Here is an 18,286-nt window from a genome sequence, read left to right as displayed (position 1 = left end):
AAACCACCCTTGTCGGGTTTGCACAATGTGATGCATAAGAGGGCTGAGAACTGGGCCATTTTCTGGCCCTCAGGGCCAGAAAGAACCAGCGGAAAAACAACAGAAGCTTAGAGCTGCCAAACACCTCTCTCAGAGGCCTGTCGCAAAAGATCCGATGCCCAGGTCTCGTTGCTGTTCAGTCACTTGCAGTTCCCGAAGTGCCAGACCTCTTCGGTGACTTCTTAACTCTTTCTTTCTGTCTTTCACCTGCTCGCCACTGCACCCAGCTGCCTTCCCATGAAGCTTCTTCTGGATGGATCACTAAACAGGAGATTGAAGTGGGAGAAGAGAAGAGGTGGGCCAGCTTTTTCCAACCTGGAGCAAGCCCAGATGGGTTGGACTACAACTCCCACCATCCCTGGCTTGGGTTGGACTACAGCTCCCATTATCTCTGGCCTGGGTCTCCCATGGGTGGGCACATCTGGAGCTACAGGGGAAAAGGTTGGGGAAGACTGAGTTGTCCTCCCCCAGGACCGCCTCGTTCTGCCATCTTGTAATTTAGAGTCGTGCGGCAGTTTCTAATGAGGATGAGCGAGACCAGAGCGGACAGGAGCCCCCGTGGGCCACCCTCCCGGCCTGGCCAGCGGGCTTTCTCTTGCCAGGGCTACCGAGGTTCTGCAGCCCTCGGTCCCACTCCCGGGATGCTCTTGAAGCAGCGGCCACGGCCTCCATTCTGGCGATCCTCAAACGCTCTCGTTCAGGGGACCCCTGGGCAGCATCCCCCACCCAGCCCTACCCAGGCTGGAGGAGGCAGTAGGTGTGGGGGGTGTCATGGGCTTTAGGATGTTATTACCTTAACCTCTGACTTAGGGGAAAGACCAGCTTTTTCAAACTTCTGTTCCCAGATAGAGTTTTATCAGTCAGCAGTCAATGGAGAGCAGAGAAGAAGAAAATGTGCCTGTATGTGTCAGAGAGAGAGAGAGAGAATAGTTATGGATGAAAAGCTTCTTCCTCTCTGTTTTCTCCTCAGAAAAACAACCCTGAGAGGTAGGCCAGGCTGAGAGCCCCCAGCTGGCCCAGGGCTCCGTGGCTGAGCAGGAACTCAAGACGGGGTCTCCCCAGCCCCACCTGGCTCTCCCCTCACACCGGCGATCACCCCCAGTCGGGACGAGGCCCTGGCTCCCGGGTTCCTTGTGGGATTTCGGCATCCCAAGCAGCTGCCCTCATCGGAAAAGACTGCGGGGAGAGGCAGGCGTTTGGTGCCTCTTCCCGCAGCCCCGGCGCTTGGAGGCACGGACAGCGGGTGCCGACTTTCCCAGCCCGACCCGGGCGTAGCCGCGGCTCCGTGCCAGCCACTTGCCCGTCTGTCCAGGCAGGGTGTGCCCCCCCTCCCGCACTATTTCCTCAGTCATTCTTTTCTGTTTCCCTTTCCCACTATTAATAGATTCTGAGCCTTTCAAACCATGTCACCACGGAGGCCGGAGGAAGCTCTCGAGATAGGAAATGATCCTGCCTGAACCACAAAAAGACTCGGAGGTGGAGGCGGAGGAGGAAGGGATGGGTCGGGGAGCCGTTCTGTTATTTTTAGCGTTGCGTTCTTGCTCTCAACGGCTTGGAATGGCCCCCACCAGGGACAGCGTGCCCATATCCGGGCCTGGCCCCGTAGGGTGCTGCGTCTTACGAATCCTGACCTTGACCCCCACATCTTGCTGGCTTGGAACCAATGAAAACATCCTAGCCGAGTCATCCCAGCCTGATCGCACCCAGAGGTGGGATTCCATCACCCATCATGCCCAAGCAGCAGGGCCAGCCGTCACCGACGATGGCATTGCCATCGGCAGTTTCCGGAGGGCCAACCTTTGTGCCCCTCCCCACCTTGAAGAGGTCCTTCTCTGACATTTCGCGAGAGAGCCTAGGCACACGGGGCCGTGGAAAACAGCCGTCTTCTGGCTGGGTGCTTTCCAGCTGCTTTGGACAAAAGAGAAGGACATAGGAAGGCCCGTTCTCCGTCTGGGACAGGGTCCATCTGGTCTCGCATTCTTTCCACCCAGTGGCCAACAAGCTGTTCATGGGATTCCACAGCAGGACCGGAGTGGAACAGCCTCCTCCTGCCCCATGTTCCCCAGCACATTCTCCTAAAGACCAGTATCCGTTCATAGCCGCCTTCGTGAAGGACGCCCTGCCCATGGCATCCCTGCTCGGCTCCTGTACATTCCAGATCGGGACTTCCTTTAGGGAGCCGTCCGTCTCCTCTTTGGGCTGCTGCTTCTGCTTGTGTTGTCCCGGCTTTATGGCTGTCCCCGCATCCTAGCATGAAGGGACAGGGAAGAGAAGGTCTCCCTGTCCACTCTCCACACCATAATTTTGCGCACCCCTATGTTTCCCCTTGTGGGGAAGTTGCTCCAGCCCCGTGATCACATTAGTTACCCTCTTCTGCACCTCTCCCACTTCAAGAATATCCTTGTTTAGGTGCAGTGACTGCAGTGGAGCGGAGAATTCTAACATAGTCTCACCATAGATTTGCATGACTCTAATTCCCAGTGTTTCCGGCCATTAGTCATGGCAATTTGGGCTGATGAGAAGGGTAATCTGAAGGCCACCAGGTGGGGAAAAGTAGTGCTCACCTGTGAGAGTGCAGCTGATGGTCAGGCGCTTGGACCACCAGCCGGTCCAGGGCAGAGCGCCCCAGCAGGCAAGCGTGAAGAGCTGCGAGGGGCCCTCCTCCCTCCCAAGAGGCCTGTGGGGGCCTCTGGCTTGGCTGCTGGGCTGGCTCACTGAAGAAGACGCAGGGGTCCCGCTCCTGCTTCCCCTGCCGAGTGGCCTGCAGATGTTTTGCACTGCAAGTGCTCCTGTTCCTGACCAATGGCCATATGGGCTGGGCCTGATGGGAACCAGACTCCAGACATCTGGGGGACAGATTTGCCTGTTGGAAGTCTGCTTGACTTTGGTTGCAGAGGGTGGGCATTGCCTCTTCCCGCATGCGCAGTCTCTCTTCACCCATGGAGGGCAGAACCAGGGAAGGTAGAGTCGGAAGGGGCCATGAAGGCCATTGGGTCCACCCTCTGCTGTTGCAGGACGCCACGTTACACCATCCCACTCAGGTGGCTGTCCAGTTTCGCCTTGAATGCCCCCATTGTGGAAGAGCCCCCCCGCTCCAGGCAGCTGGTCCCACTGCCGTATTGCTCTGACAGTGAGGAAGGTCTTCCTGATGTCCAGCCTGAATCTGGGTTGTCGCAGCTTGAACTGATTATTCCGTGTCCTGCACTCTGAGAAGAGATCTTGACCTTCCTCTCTGGGGCAGCCTTTGAGGTGCTTATAGAGGGATATCACATCCCCCCTCAGCCTCAACATGCCCAGCTCCCTCGTCCTCCTACTCCACCTTCTTCTTGAACCTAGGTAAATTCTGGATGTCTGGGTAGAATAAATGAGCGAGAACCTTTCCTTGACCTAACTCGTGCTCAAAATGGCAGAAGCCACCTTCAGGGTTATGCAGAGTGCTTCTGAAAGCTCAGGTGCCTCTGAAGGCTCAGGTCCTGCCTGGTGAACATCAGCTTGGGCTGCTGGTCTAGCCCTCAGGGGGTCCCCGGAGCCATGGATCTCAGCCGTTTCATGGCTCCCTGGTCTGTGTGCATATTTTGCTGTGCTAAAGGTCGAGAGTCACCGTGTGTTCCCAGTGTTGCGTCTTTTGAATACATCTTGAAGGTGCCACGGGGCTCTTCTTGGCTGTTGTTTGTATCTCCTCGCCAACAAAAGGACCGGCTTGTCATGGGCTGGAATAGCCCTTTGCTTGATTCGACAAAGCAGACTTTCCTCTTCACCGTAATACAAGCATTTGGGGGGATTCCGTGAAGCTGGATGCCACGAGATTCAGGACCAAGGCAAGGATTTCCTTGCAGAGCACAGGGCTGAATTGCAGGATTCACATCTGTAAGATGTAGTGCTGGCCATCAGCTTGGAAGCCTTTCAGAGGGGCTTGTACAAATCCCTGGAGGAGCAAGCTATCCACGGCCACTAGTCCTCATGGCCCTTCGCTCCCTCCAGCATCAGAGGCAGTGAGCCCAAGGGGGCCCACGGCAGGAGAGGGCATGCTCCTTGTAACCAGTATGGTTGGCTGCTCTGGCGAAAAGGACGCTGTAACTAAAGAGCCTTCGGTTTGGCCAAGGAACGTCTTCCTCCCACCTCCATGTTTTCCTTCTTAACAGAAATATAACAGAATAAAGCATGTGGCTTGTCTCAAAATATTCATTAATATAGGTGGTCTGTGTCGCCCAACTAAATTGGAAACTATAGAATGTGCTTTCAAATGTAGAGGAAGCTGTGAGATCCTCAAACTGTTGGCAGATCTGGGGGTTACCTGGTCACACCTGTCATCTAAGGGTGCAGGGAGGAGGCATGATTGGGGGGGGGGGGTGAGCTGGGTTCTAATCCCCACTTGGCCATGAAGCCCCCAGGGGGTCTCTGGGCCAATCACATCCCGTCGGCCTAAACCACCTCGAAGGGTTGTTGTTGAGAGGATAAAAGGGGGCCCAGAAAGACAAATTGAGCTGCTTTGGGTTTCTGCAAAGAGGGAAAACTCTGGGAGAACCGTAAAGTAATAATAAACACATTGGAACAGCCTTCCTCACAGGGCTGTTGTGAGGCTAAAACGGCAGGGGGAGAGCCACCCTGTACACCACCTTGGATGCCCTGGAGGAGGGCTGCTGTTAAGGTATGAATCGCAGTCTCGATGCTGCAGATGGCTTGATTCCTCTTGCATGTTTGCATTGGGTTTGTTGGATGCCCCTCTGATCAGGTGGTGGAAAAATATCATACCTAAGTGAATAAATACATGGACGAGTAAAACACATAAATTAAGGGGAGGTCATGATGAACCAGCCTGTCATTTCCAACACGTGCCTAACTCTCGGGCTCTTTTTAGGAGCCGACCCCACTGATGCGACCACTTCTGCAAAGGTGACGAGTTCCACGAAGCAAAGCACCGCAGCACCCATGCCTACAGCCGCTGGGGCTTCTGTCACCTTGGCACACAAAACACCCGGCACCCAGGCTTCCTCCCCTGCCTCGAACAGCAGCCTGAAACCTCCAAGTGGCAGCGCAGCAGAAACAGGCAGAACCACTCCGGGGCCCAGCTCGGTGAGGTCCATCACCCAAGCGCCATCAGAGACGTCCCGTGCCCCCTCTTCCTCCGTTCTTCAGACCATTCCTTCGCAGATGTCCGCGGGAGCTCCTGCAGAGACCACTCAGCATGCCGGTTCCAAGCCCACCTCCTCCGGCGCTTCTCTGTCCGGGAAGGTCACCACGGTGCCCCCCTCGGAGAAGCCACAGCAGACAACCGGAAAACCCATCGCAGGTGCGTCTGTGCAGGGCGGCGTGTGCTGAGCCCGCATTCCAGAAATGGGCTGGCCACCTGGGCTTTGCTCGCTGTAGCCCACCTGGCGGCCAGGTCTTTGCCCCAGTCGCATAGGTGAGAGGAAGGGCCGGCTGGAGGAGGCAGGTGGGTCCTGGAGAAGCAGGGTGGTGCCTGGGCTTCGACGTCCAGGTGGGGTGCACCATTTCTGGAATGGTTCCCCGGTTAATAAAACGAAAGCAAATCCTACACACTGTAAAATGCCCTTCCCTGCGCGTTCTCTTCCTGATCACACGCTTTCCGTTCAAAAACGGGGGTTTCCTCTGCTTGCCATTTGACACAGCGCACCCTGGCCTCCTCTTACCTCTACCCGGGATGTTCAAGCAGAGGCTCTCTGAGCTCCTGTTTGGCCCGGCTGAGGAATTTTGCCTTTCTTAGCTGCTCAGACCTGCGTTTCTGAGGCTGGGGAGACGAGAGCATAGCTCTTTCTGGGGGAGAACCCAGATGGTTCATCTGTCAATGCAGGAGCAGCTCCGTTTTCCATGCCTTAGCCAGGGTTTCTCTTCTTTCACTAATTTGGGTTGCTGGCTAAAGTTGAAATTGAAACGACCATCTGGTTGTGCGGCCAGCCTTGTGCTCGCTGCTTATTTCCTGGCCTCGGTGTCCTTGTCTGTAAAATGGGAGCACAAATTGCTTGCCATTGACCAAGCAGTTCTGCTGGCTCCTGTGAATGAGCTTTATTTCCAGCTCTCGCCAGGGGTCATTCGGGTGTGGATTTGCGCTTGCCTAGGCACAGTGCCCCAGCGCGTGGCTCCTTGGCCACAAACTTTGCCCTGCTCCCCTCTGCCAACCTTTTGCAAGCGGTGCTGCTTGGTGCGCCTTCAGGGTGACAATAAAAACTGTACTGTTCCCGGAGACCTGGGGCCGGGCCGGGCCTGCCTTCAGAGGCCCCTTTAATGCTGGGAATTGGTCCCGCCAGCTTCACAACACGGTCTCGGAGAGCCCAGGTTCCCCCTCTGGGTTGCCTTTGTTTGCTGCCAAAAAACACCCTCACCCTTTCCTTACTGGAAAGCTGGCTTTCCGTGCAGACTTGGCGATGCCACAACATGTGGCTGAGCCGGACTCGCCAAGGGCTGAGAACACAAGCCCTCGTGAAAGGGGAAGTGTAAAGGCGGAGGTCGGAAATAAATCATCCTGCACAGACATGGGATTCCGCTATAGGGTAGAGGAGGTGTCCCTGGCTGGTACACTTACCTTTAAAATAAACAAAGCCAGACCAAAGCATGCAGTTAGATGTAAAGCGGTATTTGCGTGTAAGAGGGAATCTGTTGGTGACGTGAGGGGGTGTCACACGGAGGTGGGGAGAGACCTGTTCTCCCCTGCAGAGGAAGGCAGGAAGCGCTCCAACGGAGCCAAGCTCAGGGAACCAGGGTTCAATTTGGATGCCAGGAAGCATTTCCTGACAGTTGGGACCCCGAGGGTGTAGAATGGGCTTCCACGGGAGGTGGCTGAGGCCCCATCGGTGTGGGTGTTCAAGGATAGGCTGGACATGCACATGGTGGGCATGTTATGAGTGGAGCCGGCTGGAGCCGGGGGTCAGACTAGATGGCCCTGGAGGCCCCTTCTGACTCACTCAGTTTCTGTGTTTCTATCTAAGGCCATGGGAATTTGGATGTGGCAACTTTGGGGAGGAGGACAATGTGGGATTTGGGGGAGGGGAAAAGGCCACGCGCCCGGCCATTATTGTCAGGTGTGTTTTTCTCCTCCTCTCCAGCTGGTTCCGCAGTGTCTAGTGCAGCTCCTGGAGGCGCGACTGCAAGCCCGAACAATGACAGTGTGGCTGTCACACCCAAAAGCCCCAGCCCCACAAACGCGCAAACGGCCCGCCTCACCACTCAGCCAGCCGGGCCAGCCACGTCAAAGCCCACGGGCCCGACTGCAGTAGCACCGACGGCCCCGAAAGATGCAAAGGACACCCGACTCACCACATCCCCCTCGGCCGGTGCCGCTCCGACCACCAGAATGTCGAACCCCAGGCCTCCAGCAGCAACGAAGGTGGCATCGTCCCCCCCTGTGCGCCAGGAATCGTCTCCGGACAGCAGGGTGACCCCCACTGACGCTCCAGTTCACAGCAAGGTAAGTGGGGGCTTTGGTGCACCGAATGATACAAAGGACTGTATTTATTCGTTTATTTCTATTTGTCTAGTTCACTTCTGCACCATTCCGTAGCCCAAACTTTCTGCGTGGTTCACAACAATTAATCAAATACAAAAGACACAATAAAAAAACAGTTGCAATAAAACAGTGCATAAAATTTCCATGTGCAAATTTAAAACAGCTAAAAATTTCAGTAGGCAAAAGTATAAAACAGTTTAGCATCGAAATCACTTTCATTAAAAATTAGACCTAATTAAAAGAGCAAACATAACCCATCCAATGCTACTAAATGCCTGGGAACACAGGGCTGTTTTAACCTGATGCTGAAAAGATGGCAGTGTTGCTGCCTCAACAGGGAGACCGTTCCACAATTTTCAGGGCCACTACTGAAAAGACCCTCCTCCTCGTCGCCTCTTTCTGGGCCACACCTTGGAGGTGGCAGTCGGAGGAAGGTTCCCGATGAAGACTGTAGGGTCTGGGTAGACTGAGGCCAAGAGAGACGTTCCATCAGGTATTGGGGTCACAAGCCATATAGGTTAAAACCAGCATTGTGTTTTAACCAGCTTTGGGTTGAATTGTGTTTGGAAGCGTCTAGGCAGCCAGGACAAGTGGGCCAGAATTGGTGTTCTATGTTTCAGCTTTCTGATCCCAGTGATCTTGTGCAAAGTTGAGAGCCATGCATAGATTTTGATGCATTGTGTATTGTGTCAAAAGCTGGCCCATTTTTCTATGGAAAGAGGGACAAGAAAGATGACACCACTTTGCATAAGATTTGTCTAAGCCTAGTGGAACATCTGGCTCATCTGACCTACCCATTACGTCTGTAATGGGGAGATGGAGTTCAGACGCATGGCTGCCACCTCGGGGCTAAGTTAGCAAATCTGATGGACAACTGAGGGGTCCTTGTTGTTGCCGAATTTCTGGGCCGCCGGTAGCCACAGTTTTCTGAGCAGTTCACAGCATCCAAGTCACCCGTCCAGATTCCAGCCAGGCCCGGATCTGCCTTGCTTTCAAGATGAGGGAGGACCAGGCCGTTGAGGCTATGTGGGAGGCAACTGACGCCGTCGGCTTCCACTTTAAGGACCCTGGTTCTGTGCTTTTAACTGATCAGCACAAATATGCAAGAGATAACACTGGCCGTTTGCATCCAGCCAATTGGATGCGGTTGAGACTAAGCCAAGCAAAACACTTGCTAGCTGGGAACTCTGCTCATCCTGGCCAAGGTCCAAGCTGGATGATTTTGAGCCTTCTCTGGTACAAAAAAAATATAATGGCTGGATACCACATTGTGGTATAGTGGTTAAGAGCGCGGGACTGGGACTCAGGCGATCCGGGTTCTAGTGTCCGCTCAGTCATGGAGCCCCCTGGGTGACTCTGGGTCAGTCACAGACTCAGCCCAACCTACCTCACAGGGTTGTTGTTGTGGGGATAAGATGGAGAGCAGGAGGCAAAGATTTATACCACCCAGAGAGCCTTTGGGCTATGGGGCAGTCTAAAAGTGAAATTAATAATAAATATGGGTTCCTCTCAAGAGGGAAAAAAACAGGCTGTTAATGCAATGGAATAATACTAAATGCACATACAATTGTCTCTGAAGTCTTTTTGACTTCAGATCAAGTCTCCTTTATCATTTGTCCCTGTGTCACCAGAATATTGTTTAAAAAATACATGAACATCTGCAAATGCCAGAGCATTTTCCTAAAACAAACATAATGTGAGCCATAATGTCCATCCAGAGAGAATTTAAATGAACACACAAATTTTATCTGCTTGGAGGGCCAGTTGGTTTTACCCAGTTTTGTGACTGCAAAAGTCAGTCTTAATCCACCTGTGCACACACAACCCAGGGGCACGTCAAATCCCAAAATGTTGCGCTTGCGCATGAACAGCAAGGTCAACTTTTAGTAGGTCCTGGATGTTGCAACTTGAGTTCTTCCGTTACTGCTTTGGCACCACACCACCCATGAATGGCGCAACTGGTTGCTGAGTTGGTTGTTCTGTTTGCTCATTCCCTGCCCCAGGGAGGTTGCAATCTCTGTCAGTGGGTGAACCAGCCAAGAGTGAGGCCGAAGGACAGAATGCGGCTACTGCTAGACTAGATTCACGTGCCAAGAAAAGGCTCGGCGGCCCTTTTCAGCAAAAGCGGGAGACCCCCACGCCCAGCCCAGCAGCCAGTTGAATCTTCGAGGTGCCATCCCGCCCGCGTTTGGATAGAGCTGCACCCTTCAGAGCCCTGGTTGCCACTCACTGAGCCCTGGGCAAGCCTTATTTCAGCCATTTAGGCTGGGGGGAACGGGCAGAGTCCAAGATGGGCCAGACTTGTGGTCCCGATCCTGTGGGCCTGGCGTTCCGAGCCCTAATCTAGATTTGGTTTCATGAGCTGGGGAGCACATGGTTTTCTCACGTGAATGAAATTCACTCTGTGCATCTCCTTTTCTTCCCCAGATCGTTTGTGTGAAGCCGATGCCATCCAGAGACAAAGTGATTGTTCTGACTTTGAACGTGTCCACTTCGTGCGTAAGTATATCCCAAAGGGGTAAAGTCTTGGCCGTCTCTTAATATGGATTCCTCGATGGCACCGTCTCCTTATAAAAAGCACTTCTGGAATCTTTCCCCTTTGCACAAAAGCATCCGAGGGAGGAAACGTCTCTCCCCACATTGCTTAGAGTTGTGGCAAAGCTCCCCAGAACCTGTCTGTCTTCAGTTCACGGGCCTCATCCTGGGCTCATCCCTATTTTAGAAAGCAAACCAAGCTGAGGGGAAGCCCGTGAGTTTTTGCGGAACTAATTCCGGCCCTTCCTGGGCGCTTCCCTCTGAGCGCCCGAAGACCTTGCCTCAGCAATGATCGCAACCATCTTGTGCACAATTGTACAGTTGGAGAGCAGGTGTCTTATTCCCGTATCACAGGGGAGGCGTGAGGAAGCTAACTTGCCTGGTGAGTTTATGGCAGGAGCACGGTGGGTATTTGAGGCATTCTGGTCGACGGCTCCCCCTGGCATATTCGTTGGAGCGGCGCGACTGCATCTCCTTTTCCTTCTTTGAAAAGCAGCCTGGGGAGGCCAGGTCAGCCGGAGTCACAGCGCATGTGGAGAGCGGCCGAACCCTCTGGCCCCACACCAGTTCCTCCACTGAAGTCGCTCGGCAGCTGTGTTTGCCATAGCGGGTCTTCCCCTCTGCCGTGACAAGAGCCCTGGGGAAGAAGGCGCCTTGGGCGCCAGCCCCGGCAGGGCAGGAAAGGCTGGGCAGCAGCGTCCAGACTGGGCGAGGCTCTTCTTCCTCTGGGTGAAGGCAATACTGAAGGCTCAAGCCAGGCATCCCCCTCCAGCGAGTCTCGCTTGAGCAAGATACGCTCGTCCGCTAGAAGCAGGGTGGGGGGGCACACCCGTCTGTTTCTCCCTGATGTGGAGGCCAGCGCAGGGGACTTGGGCTCGTGCATGGACCCCACGGGCGGCTCGTGCCACCCACTGCAGCAGCCCAACAGCTCGTCACTCTGCAAGGTAACACAGCTCACCAGGAGCACGCAAGAATCACACTCGCAGGGGTCTCTCGGTAGTGCCCTTCTGCTTGGAAACACGGTGCTCTCTTTCTGCCCCCCACCCCCCGGGTTCCCCTGCAAAATCCCCCTGAATTTTGTCCCCTGCTGAGACGTTCGGTGGCGGCAACCAATGCAGCGGCGTCAGGGGGCCGCTGTGGATTCAGGGGAGGGGCACCATGCAGCCCCCAATCCCTGGAAGCTGCTCATCCCGCTCTGAACATCGCTGGGGCGCAGCTTCATGGATGAGCCGATCTGGCGGCGGCCGCCTGCGTTGTCGCAGCTCTCCAGTCGGGCGGCTTCTCTTCCTCGCTCGCTGCTGCCATCATCTGGTCTTCATGCGCTTTTTGCCTCAGCGCTGCTCTGCAGAGGGTAGCTGGACCACGTCGCTTGCACCCTTCGGCAACGCCTTTGTTCCAGTTCTCCCTTGCAGTTGGTTGCCTCCCCCCTTCTCCCAGATTAAACCCCTCAGATCCAAACTTCTGAGTCCAGGGAAATGTTTCCAAGAACGGCTTTGCACATTCACGGCAGTTCCACTCGCAGCGTTACGAGCAACCCTTCGGCATTTCAGCCGGAGGCCAGGGCCCCTCGTCGCAACAGCTGACTCTAAAGGACTGCCAGCCCCACCACGGGCTCTGCGTGGCTTGTTCACCAGAACAACAAGCCCCCCTTCCTGGGTGCGCAAGGCGTGGCAAGCTGCAATCCTGCAAACTCCCCGCGTGCAGGGGGCGGCCAGGCAGGTCGGTGCAGAGCTGACCCAGTGGATGGTTCCGAGGTCGGCGAGCCCCTTCTGGGCCCAGATGAGGAGTGGGGGAGAGGGGCTGTGGGAGAGGAACGGTCACGTGATGTGTGTGGGGTGGGGGGAGAGGCAGGAAATCTGGCCTGCTGCCTTCAGGTGTGGCGGAAAAGGCTGTCCCGTCATGAGCGTCGCAGAGGGAGGCCTCTGCCAGCTCGGTCAGCCTTTGAGCGGAGGGGATGCTGTCGTCTTTGGCGCCTCAGGCAGCAAAAGGTCCTGGGCCAAACCTGGTTAAGCGCCTGCTTTCCACCAGCCGACTCCCCCCGGCAAATACCCCCGGGCCCTGCATCGCCCCACAGGCATTGTGGAAGTAACCTTCCTTGCCACCCCACAGGCTTGCAAACGCTAATTTGGGGGCAGGGGGGTAATTCCGAGTGCTTTTCCTCCCACCTGCACCAGAACCCCGGGGGCGCAGTATCCACGGCTCCAGCCTGTGATGGCCCACCGGGGCGAGGAGCGGTTGTTTTTTTTCGTTTCTCTGCCCCACCTTCTCCCATCCCCTCCGCCCTGAACACACACAATGCATCTGTGTGGTGCTCGATTCAAGCCGCATTACCTCATCCTGGGGAGGAAAGTTTGTTTTAGGTTCCCACCAGTGTGGGAATCAGATTAGCTCAGATTTTCGGAGCCTGTTAAGTCGCGCCAAAGAATGTGAAATGCTTCGGAGAACTGCAGGGGTGCAGTGAGGTTTTGCTCTGTCCGGCAGGGCAGGAGGGGATGGGGACCATTGGGGCAGATGGAAACGGCCCGTCACTGAGGAAAAATGGGCCTCGTCCAGCCAGGTCAGGAGCAGAGCCTCCGCCGCGGGATGTGGGACCACAGTGTCTGTAACATTTTTCATCAGCATTCTATTGCATGCATAAGCAATTCCCGTTCTGGCCCAAAACTTCCCTCCAGAGCTGTTAAGATTATCAAGATGACTTTCACCAAGGAGAAATGTGCCAAAGGCGCACCGATTCCCAGCGGCGTTGCCCTCGATTTTTGCATTCAGGCACAGCAGATGTAACAGTGCGCAACCCTGAAAGCCGCACCTTCGGAATCCCCTTCCTTGCTGCAGACCTGTGTGAATGGCACTGCCAGGGAGCAGTTTGCTTGCCAGCTCAGTGTGCCGGCGAAGATTAAATGTGCAGGGGAAATCCCGAACTGATACACACGAGAGAACTGGGCATGTGCAGCCTCGAGAGGAGAAGGCTGAGGGGGGGATGGTATCCCTCCATAAGTTCGTCCAAGGCTGTCATGAAGAGGAAGGTCAAGCTCTCTCCTTGCTGATGCCAAAGTGCAGGACACAGCATAATCAAGACAAGTTGTGACAACCCAGATTCAGGCTGGACATCAGGAAGAGCTTCCTCACAGTCAGAGCGATACGGCAGTGGGACCAGCTGCCTGGAGAGGTGGGGGGCTCTCCCACACTGGAGGCATTCAAGGAGAAACTGGACAGCCCTCTGAGTGGGATGGTGTAACGTGGTGTCCTGCAACAGCAGGGGGTTGGACAGGATGGCCTTCATGGCCCCTTCCAACTCTGCCTTTCTGATTCTATGAAAAGCAGAACTCTTTGGGCAGGTGGAAGATGGTGTCCAGCACCTTTCAGAAGCTGGTTACATTTGCCCCATGGATACCTGTCCGTGGAGCCATCATCTCACACCACAGCCAGCACGAGGTATTTGGCTGTCCAAGGCAAAAGCCGGCCAGACTGGCAGCGGAAAATGACTTCAACCCTGGCAAGGCGAAGGGGTTGCCCACTGCACCTGGGCACAGCAGGTGCGCCGGGGCTCCCAGCATGCTGTGGGACACACGGCTCTCCGCCTCCCGCAGGCCTCTGGTGCCTGAGCTTGTTGGGTTGCCCCCAGGCTCTTGTCCGCCTGCACCCCTCCAAGAGGGCCCAGGGAAGTGGGGAGGAGTCTCACGTCCCTCCCGGTCCACTCCAGAGTGAGGGAGAAGCATAACGGAGTGGCTGGTCCTTACCTGCCGTGGGATGCTTTTTCAGGCGCGAAGAGACAGGATGGTGTGTTGTGTCGCGTGTGAGGCAATGCAAGGCGGAGCGGCTGGCCACGTCGGTGGGCGCACACAGGGGGAGCTCTGCGGGCAGGTGGGATGCCTTGCAGGCATCTCCGAGACAGGCCGATCTGGAACCTGCGGGGTGCCGTGGGCGCGCTCGCAGCATGGCTGCCACAGGGGGCGGGCCCCTGTGCGTGTGGCCCATCACAAAACAGTCCTTCCCCAGAAGGCCCAGCGATGAGGCTGAAGGGAAGGAAGGGTGCCCAAGAGTGGACGTGCGGGACAGAAGTGGACGAAAGTCCACTCGGGGACCTAAAGGCCGATGGCACAGGTGGGCTTTCTGCCTCACAGCGAGCTGGGCTCCAGTTCAGAGAGGCACGGCCATCTCTCGCATCTTTCCTCGAGGATCATTCCCTTGATTGCAGTATTCCAGGGACAGAGGGATGCGGGAGAGATCCCGGGATCCCAGACAGGACAGGCGCACCCCACGCTGCAACAGTGTGTCGCTGTTCCCCCTTCCATTACTAAACAAGAAAGGGGGCTTTGAACAAGCAGTAAGTGTAACCCCCATGGCCTCGATCCAGAGAGAAGGCTGCCCTGTTCGTTCGTTCGTTCATTTATTTTTCGATTTATATCCTGCCTTTTTCCTACAAAGGGCTCAAGGCAGCTGACATCATTCTCCTCCTCCATCTTATCCCCACAACAACAACAACCCTGTGAGGTAGGTTGGGCTGAGAGTCTGTGACTGGCCCAAAGCCACCCAGTGGGCTCCATGGCTGAGCGGGGACTCGAACCCGGATCTCCTGAGTCCCAGTCCCACGCTCCTAACCACCACACCACACTGGGGGCTACATGCAGCAAAACGTGGGAACAGAAGAAGTTGCACTGCTGCGGGGAGGCGGGGGGGGGTCTTAATTCTGAATGCTCCTCAGCTGCTTGCATTGTAGAAAGCTAGCTCAGCAGGGAGAAGGAACGGATTAACAGCCTCGCTTCTTATTTTTGTAAGCCTTCTTTTGGTCCATTGTTGGCTTGGAGTTGTAATTAATTAGCATAATCACCACCACCACCACCACCACCATTTTTATTAAGGCACTGCTAGGGAGCAATCCTTTGGCCCCCAGACCGTATCTGATGGGCCAAGGGACAGTTCGGAGCTCCAGATGTGCAGAAACACCCAATGATTGGAAAAGATGAGTAAAGATTGTCCCTCTTCTGTATAGGGTGGCCCTAAACCTCCGGCTTCAGGGGCTGCACCCTTTGGGACTTAACATGGCTCACCTTCTCTGGATTGGGGCCATAGGGAGGCCCCAAGAGCCTACTGGACTTCGTTGAACCCTGGGTCCAAATCCCTTCCCAGCCATGGAGCTCCCGGGGCGCTCTTTCCTTCTACTCAGGGTTGTTGTCTTTGTCTGCTGCTCAGGGCTGCTTTCCTCCGGCTGGCATTTAGAAGGTGTACAACTGCCCACCATCTAGGGGGAAGCTTTTCACTAAGAGCACCACTGAGCATGCACAGAGTGCTATTTCTGACAAGACGGTCCCCGTGTGGCGTTCTTGTCACTCCGCAACCAACCCAACTTCTCCTGCAAGCAAGCTCTGTTGCTCCCACACACACTTCATCAGGAAAGCAAAATCTGCCGGGGCAAATTGGTTTTATCCGCAGAAAGGAAAAGGCTGTGATGGGGGGCGGGCTGCAGAGGGAGGACGCGGCGCTCCAAAGCAGCCCCTTCTTCCGCAGAGCTCTCTTTCGATCCCTGCAACAATCTGTCTGCACCGTGTCTCCAGGGCCCCCCATCCCCCCCGCGACCGTTCCTTCCTGCTGGGCTGGCTCCGGCATCCTGTCCCCACCCTCCGCACCTCCACGGAGTGCTTTTTTGCCAATATTTAGACAAGGCCGGGAGGGGCGGCGACCGGGGTCCCCCCGCGGCTGCAAGGAGCAGTGGGGTGAAAAGCCTGCCTGCAGCCGGCCAGCCTGTGGGTGGCCCCATTCCCACTGGGGAGCAGCGGGGCCGTCGTAACGCCAGATGTGCACAGCTGGGAGAGGCCAGAAGCCGGTGCGGAGCAGCTCCGATTCAGACGCATCTTTGCCTAAAAGCAAAACACGAAGAGCTGCTTCACTTCGGCCTCTGGAGGTTTAAACCAAGTGAGCATCGCAGCTCAGTGCAGCGCAACGCAGGCCGCAGGCAGATGCGCACAGCTGTCCAGGCCGTCTGTCGCGCTGAGCCCCCCCTGCTGAGCGAAGGCACGCCCCCTGGCCGCAGGGTCTGTCCCCCCAAGGCGTGGCGGGAGGAAGGCCCTGCCTAGCTGGCCAGCATCTTCGCCCGCAGGACGGAGGTGGTCACGTTCCCGGAGAGGCCCGTTCGGTCCTTGACAGGGTTTGCAGAATGAGTCCGGGGCGGATTGCCAAAATCCAGAGGAAGAAGTGCAAGAAACAGTGGTGGGTCGGAGCCAGTTCCAGACGGAGCAGATCCGCTGAATTCAGTGGGACGAAATAGTCCTGCCCCGTCAGAAAAACATCTGGCGCTTTCGTGGCGCAGGAGTTGAGATGGCTTCGCTTAGAAAAGAGGCGCCTGACGTGAGAAGGGTGTATGGAGAGCGTGGGAAGGGATACGGAGACAATGGAGAAGGAGACATTTTCGCCCCTTTCTTACGATCCTAGAACCCAAAGGGTTCCTCCCATGAAGCGGAGCGGTGGGAGACTTCGGGCAGATCAAAGGAAGGGCTACTTCCTACAGAGCAGGGTTAAACTCTGGAATTCGCTACCCCAAAGGGCAGCCCCTAACTCAGTTGACTTTCAAAGGTGTCTGGACAAATTCATGGGGAAGGCTATCAGGGCTACTAGTCCTCATGGTTTTCTGCTGCCTCCAGCATCAACAACAGTACGGCTGAATGTACCCACGAAAAGGGAGCCCCATCAGGTCCAGACAGGTAAAGTTCATCTGGCTTGAGCCTTCCCCATTTCTGCAGTAGGAATGCCCGGGGCTTCCATGCCTGTCCTGTTGTCACCCGCATGCAAATGGATGATGGAGCTATAGGCTCGACCTTCTGGAAGTCAACACATTGGGGGACCTCTTGCAAGCTCCGCCAAGCTGAAGGCCCAGTCGCCTGGCTGCCTGCATCCCTCCAGCCTCAGTCCGAGGTGCTTCAGCCTGTAAAGCCCCACGGAGCTGAGGGGCAGAGCGCCTGTGGGCAGGCTCCCCCCAGCCGTGATCTGCTCAGACACTGTGCTCAGCCTCCAGGGCCTTCCTCCAAGGAAGCACAGCGGGGCCTTCTTTGCCGTGGCCCCGTCTGTGGAACAACCTCCCTACTGTGGCCTGACTGGTGCTGAATTTGCCGTCCTTTTTGTACCACTTTAAGATGGCTCTCTGTGCCAAGGACTTCTCTGGACTGCCCGTGGCTTGAGGGCATTGCCTATCCCACATGTTGGGTAGAATCGTTTTTTGCTATCGTTTTTGCTGTTTTAAAACTTTTAATGCTTTTTTCTGGTTTTATATGTTGTATTGCATTTTATTATCTGCCTTATGGATTGTTGTAAACCACCCAGAGTGCTTTGGCTGTGTGGCGATAACAGAAATGAAATGAATAATACACCAAGCACGCTGAATTATAGAAATGCCATTATTCTTGTCATTCTGTCAATGAGAAAAGCATACCTGTGATCATCCAAGAATATCTCAAAACTGGCCAAGGCATGGGTGGATTTGGTGAAATATCTCCACTCTGCATTTTGCAGATTTTTGGGTGCCTTCCTGAAACCAGATTTTTAAAGATTTATGGGAATGGCATTCTACTTCTGCCAATGTTCATTAGCACAAGGCTGCATTCAAACAGATGCATGCCTGAAACTGGTGTTTCATATCAATATAGTTCATATTTTTAAACCACCGATATATAATTTTATATCTATAATTTTAAAAGAACTTGGAAATATGTAAATCTGCTTTGCTTTTAATTTTGTTTTAAAATCTAGAATATTTATAAACCGGATGTACTATTGGTGGTCAGTTTTGTTTTGGAGGACTGTGTTGTGTGCATCACAACACCCGCTTGTCGGTTGATCTAGAGCGTTACCTTTGTACTCACCTCTCATCACTTGGTTTGCAAGTCTCAGAATTCTTCCAACTCAGAAAAGGCCATTGCGCTGCAGAATCTGCAGATTTATTCATAGGCGTCCAAACTCATTTGACTCCATTCCGATTTCTCCAGCATCCTTATTGTCTCTTTGCTGACAGTCTCTGCTGTCCATGTGCATCAAGGGAAAGAACAAGATCTCACGCCCTCCCTTGGGTTCATTTTGGGGCCGGGCGGGAAGCTGCCTTCCCGAGTTCCATGCCAGGGCCCTTTGGGAGTTGCTATTCCGGTAACTCTCCAAGCTGCAGCCTTCAGATAAAGAAAGGCCGGGCACCGGCCGAGCCTGATCTTGTGTGTGATGTTGGAGAGAGATTGCTTTTGAACTCATCCCCGTCTCCGAGACCAAGCAAGC

General features: G+C 55.0%; 1 protein-coding gene across 2 annotated transcripts in view; it reads left to right on the top strand.

Moving 5' to 3' along the window:
- The window catches only part of PODXL (podocalyxin like), a 64,808-nt gene that overhangs the window by 38,659 nt on the left and 7,863 nt on the right, over positions 1 to 18,286 (top strand). For both annotated transcript variants that reach the window (XM_044428614.1, XM_044428605.1), the window contains exons 2-4: positions 4,898 to 5,329; positions 7,101 to 7,462; positions 9,929 to 10,000. In XM_044428614.1, coding sequence (XP_044284549.1) covers positions 4,898 to 5,329; positions 7,101 to 7,462; positions 9,929 to 10,000 — 866 coding nt within the window. The remainder of the gene's footprint in view (positions 1 to 4,897; positions 5,330 to 7,100; positions 7,463 to 9,928; positions 10,001 to 18,286) is intronic.

This window comes from Varanus komodoensis, unplaced genomic scaffold (genome assembly GCF_004798865.1).
Source record: "Varanus komodoensis strain SLA01 unplaced genomic scaffold, ASM479886v1 scaffold1, whole genome shotgun sequence".
In the NCBI taxonomy this organism is placed as follows: Eukaryota; Metazoa; Chordata; class Lepidosauria; order Squamata; family Varanidae; genus Varanus; species Varanus komodoensis.
This window is presented reverse-complemented; position numbering and strand designations above follow the sequence as displayed.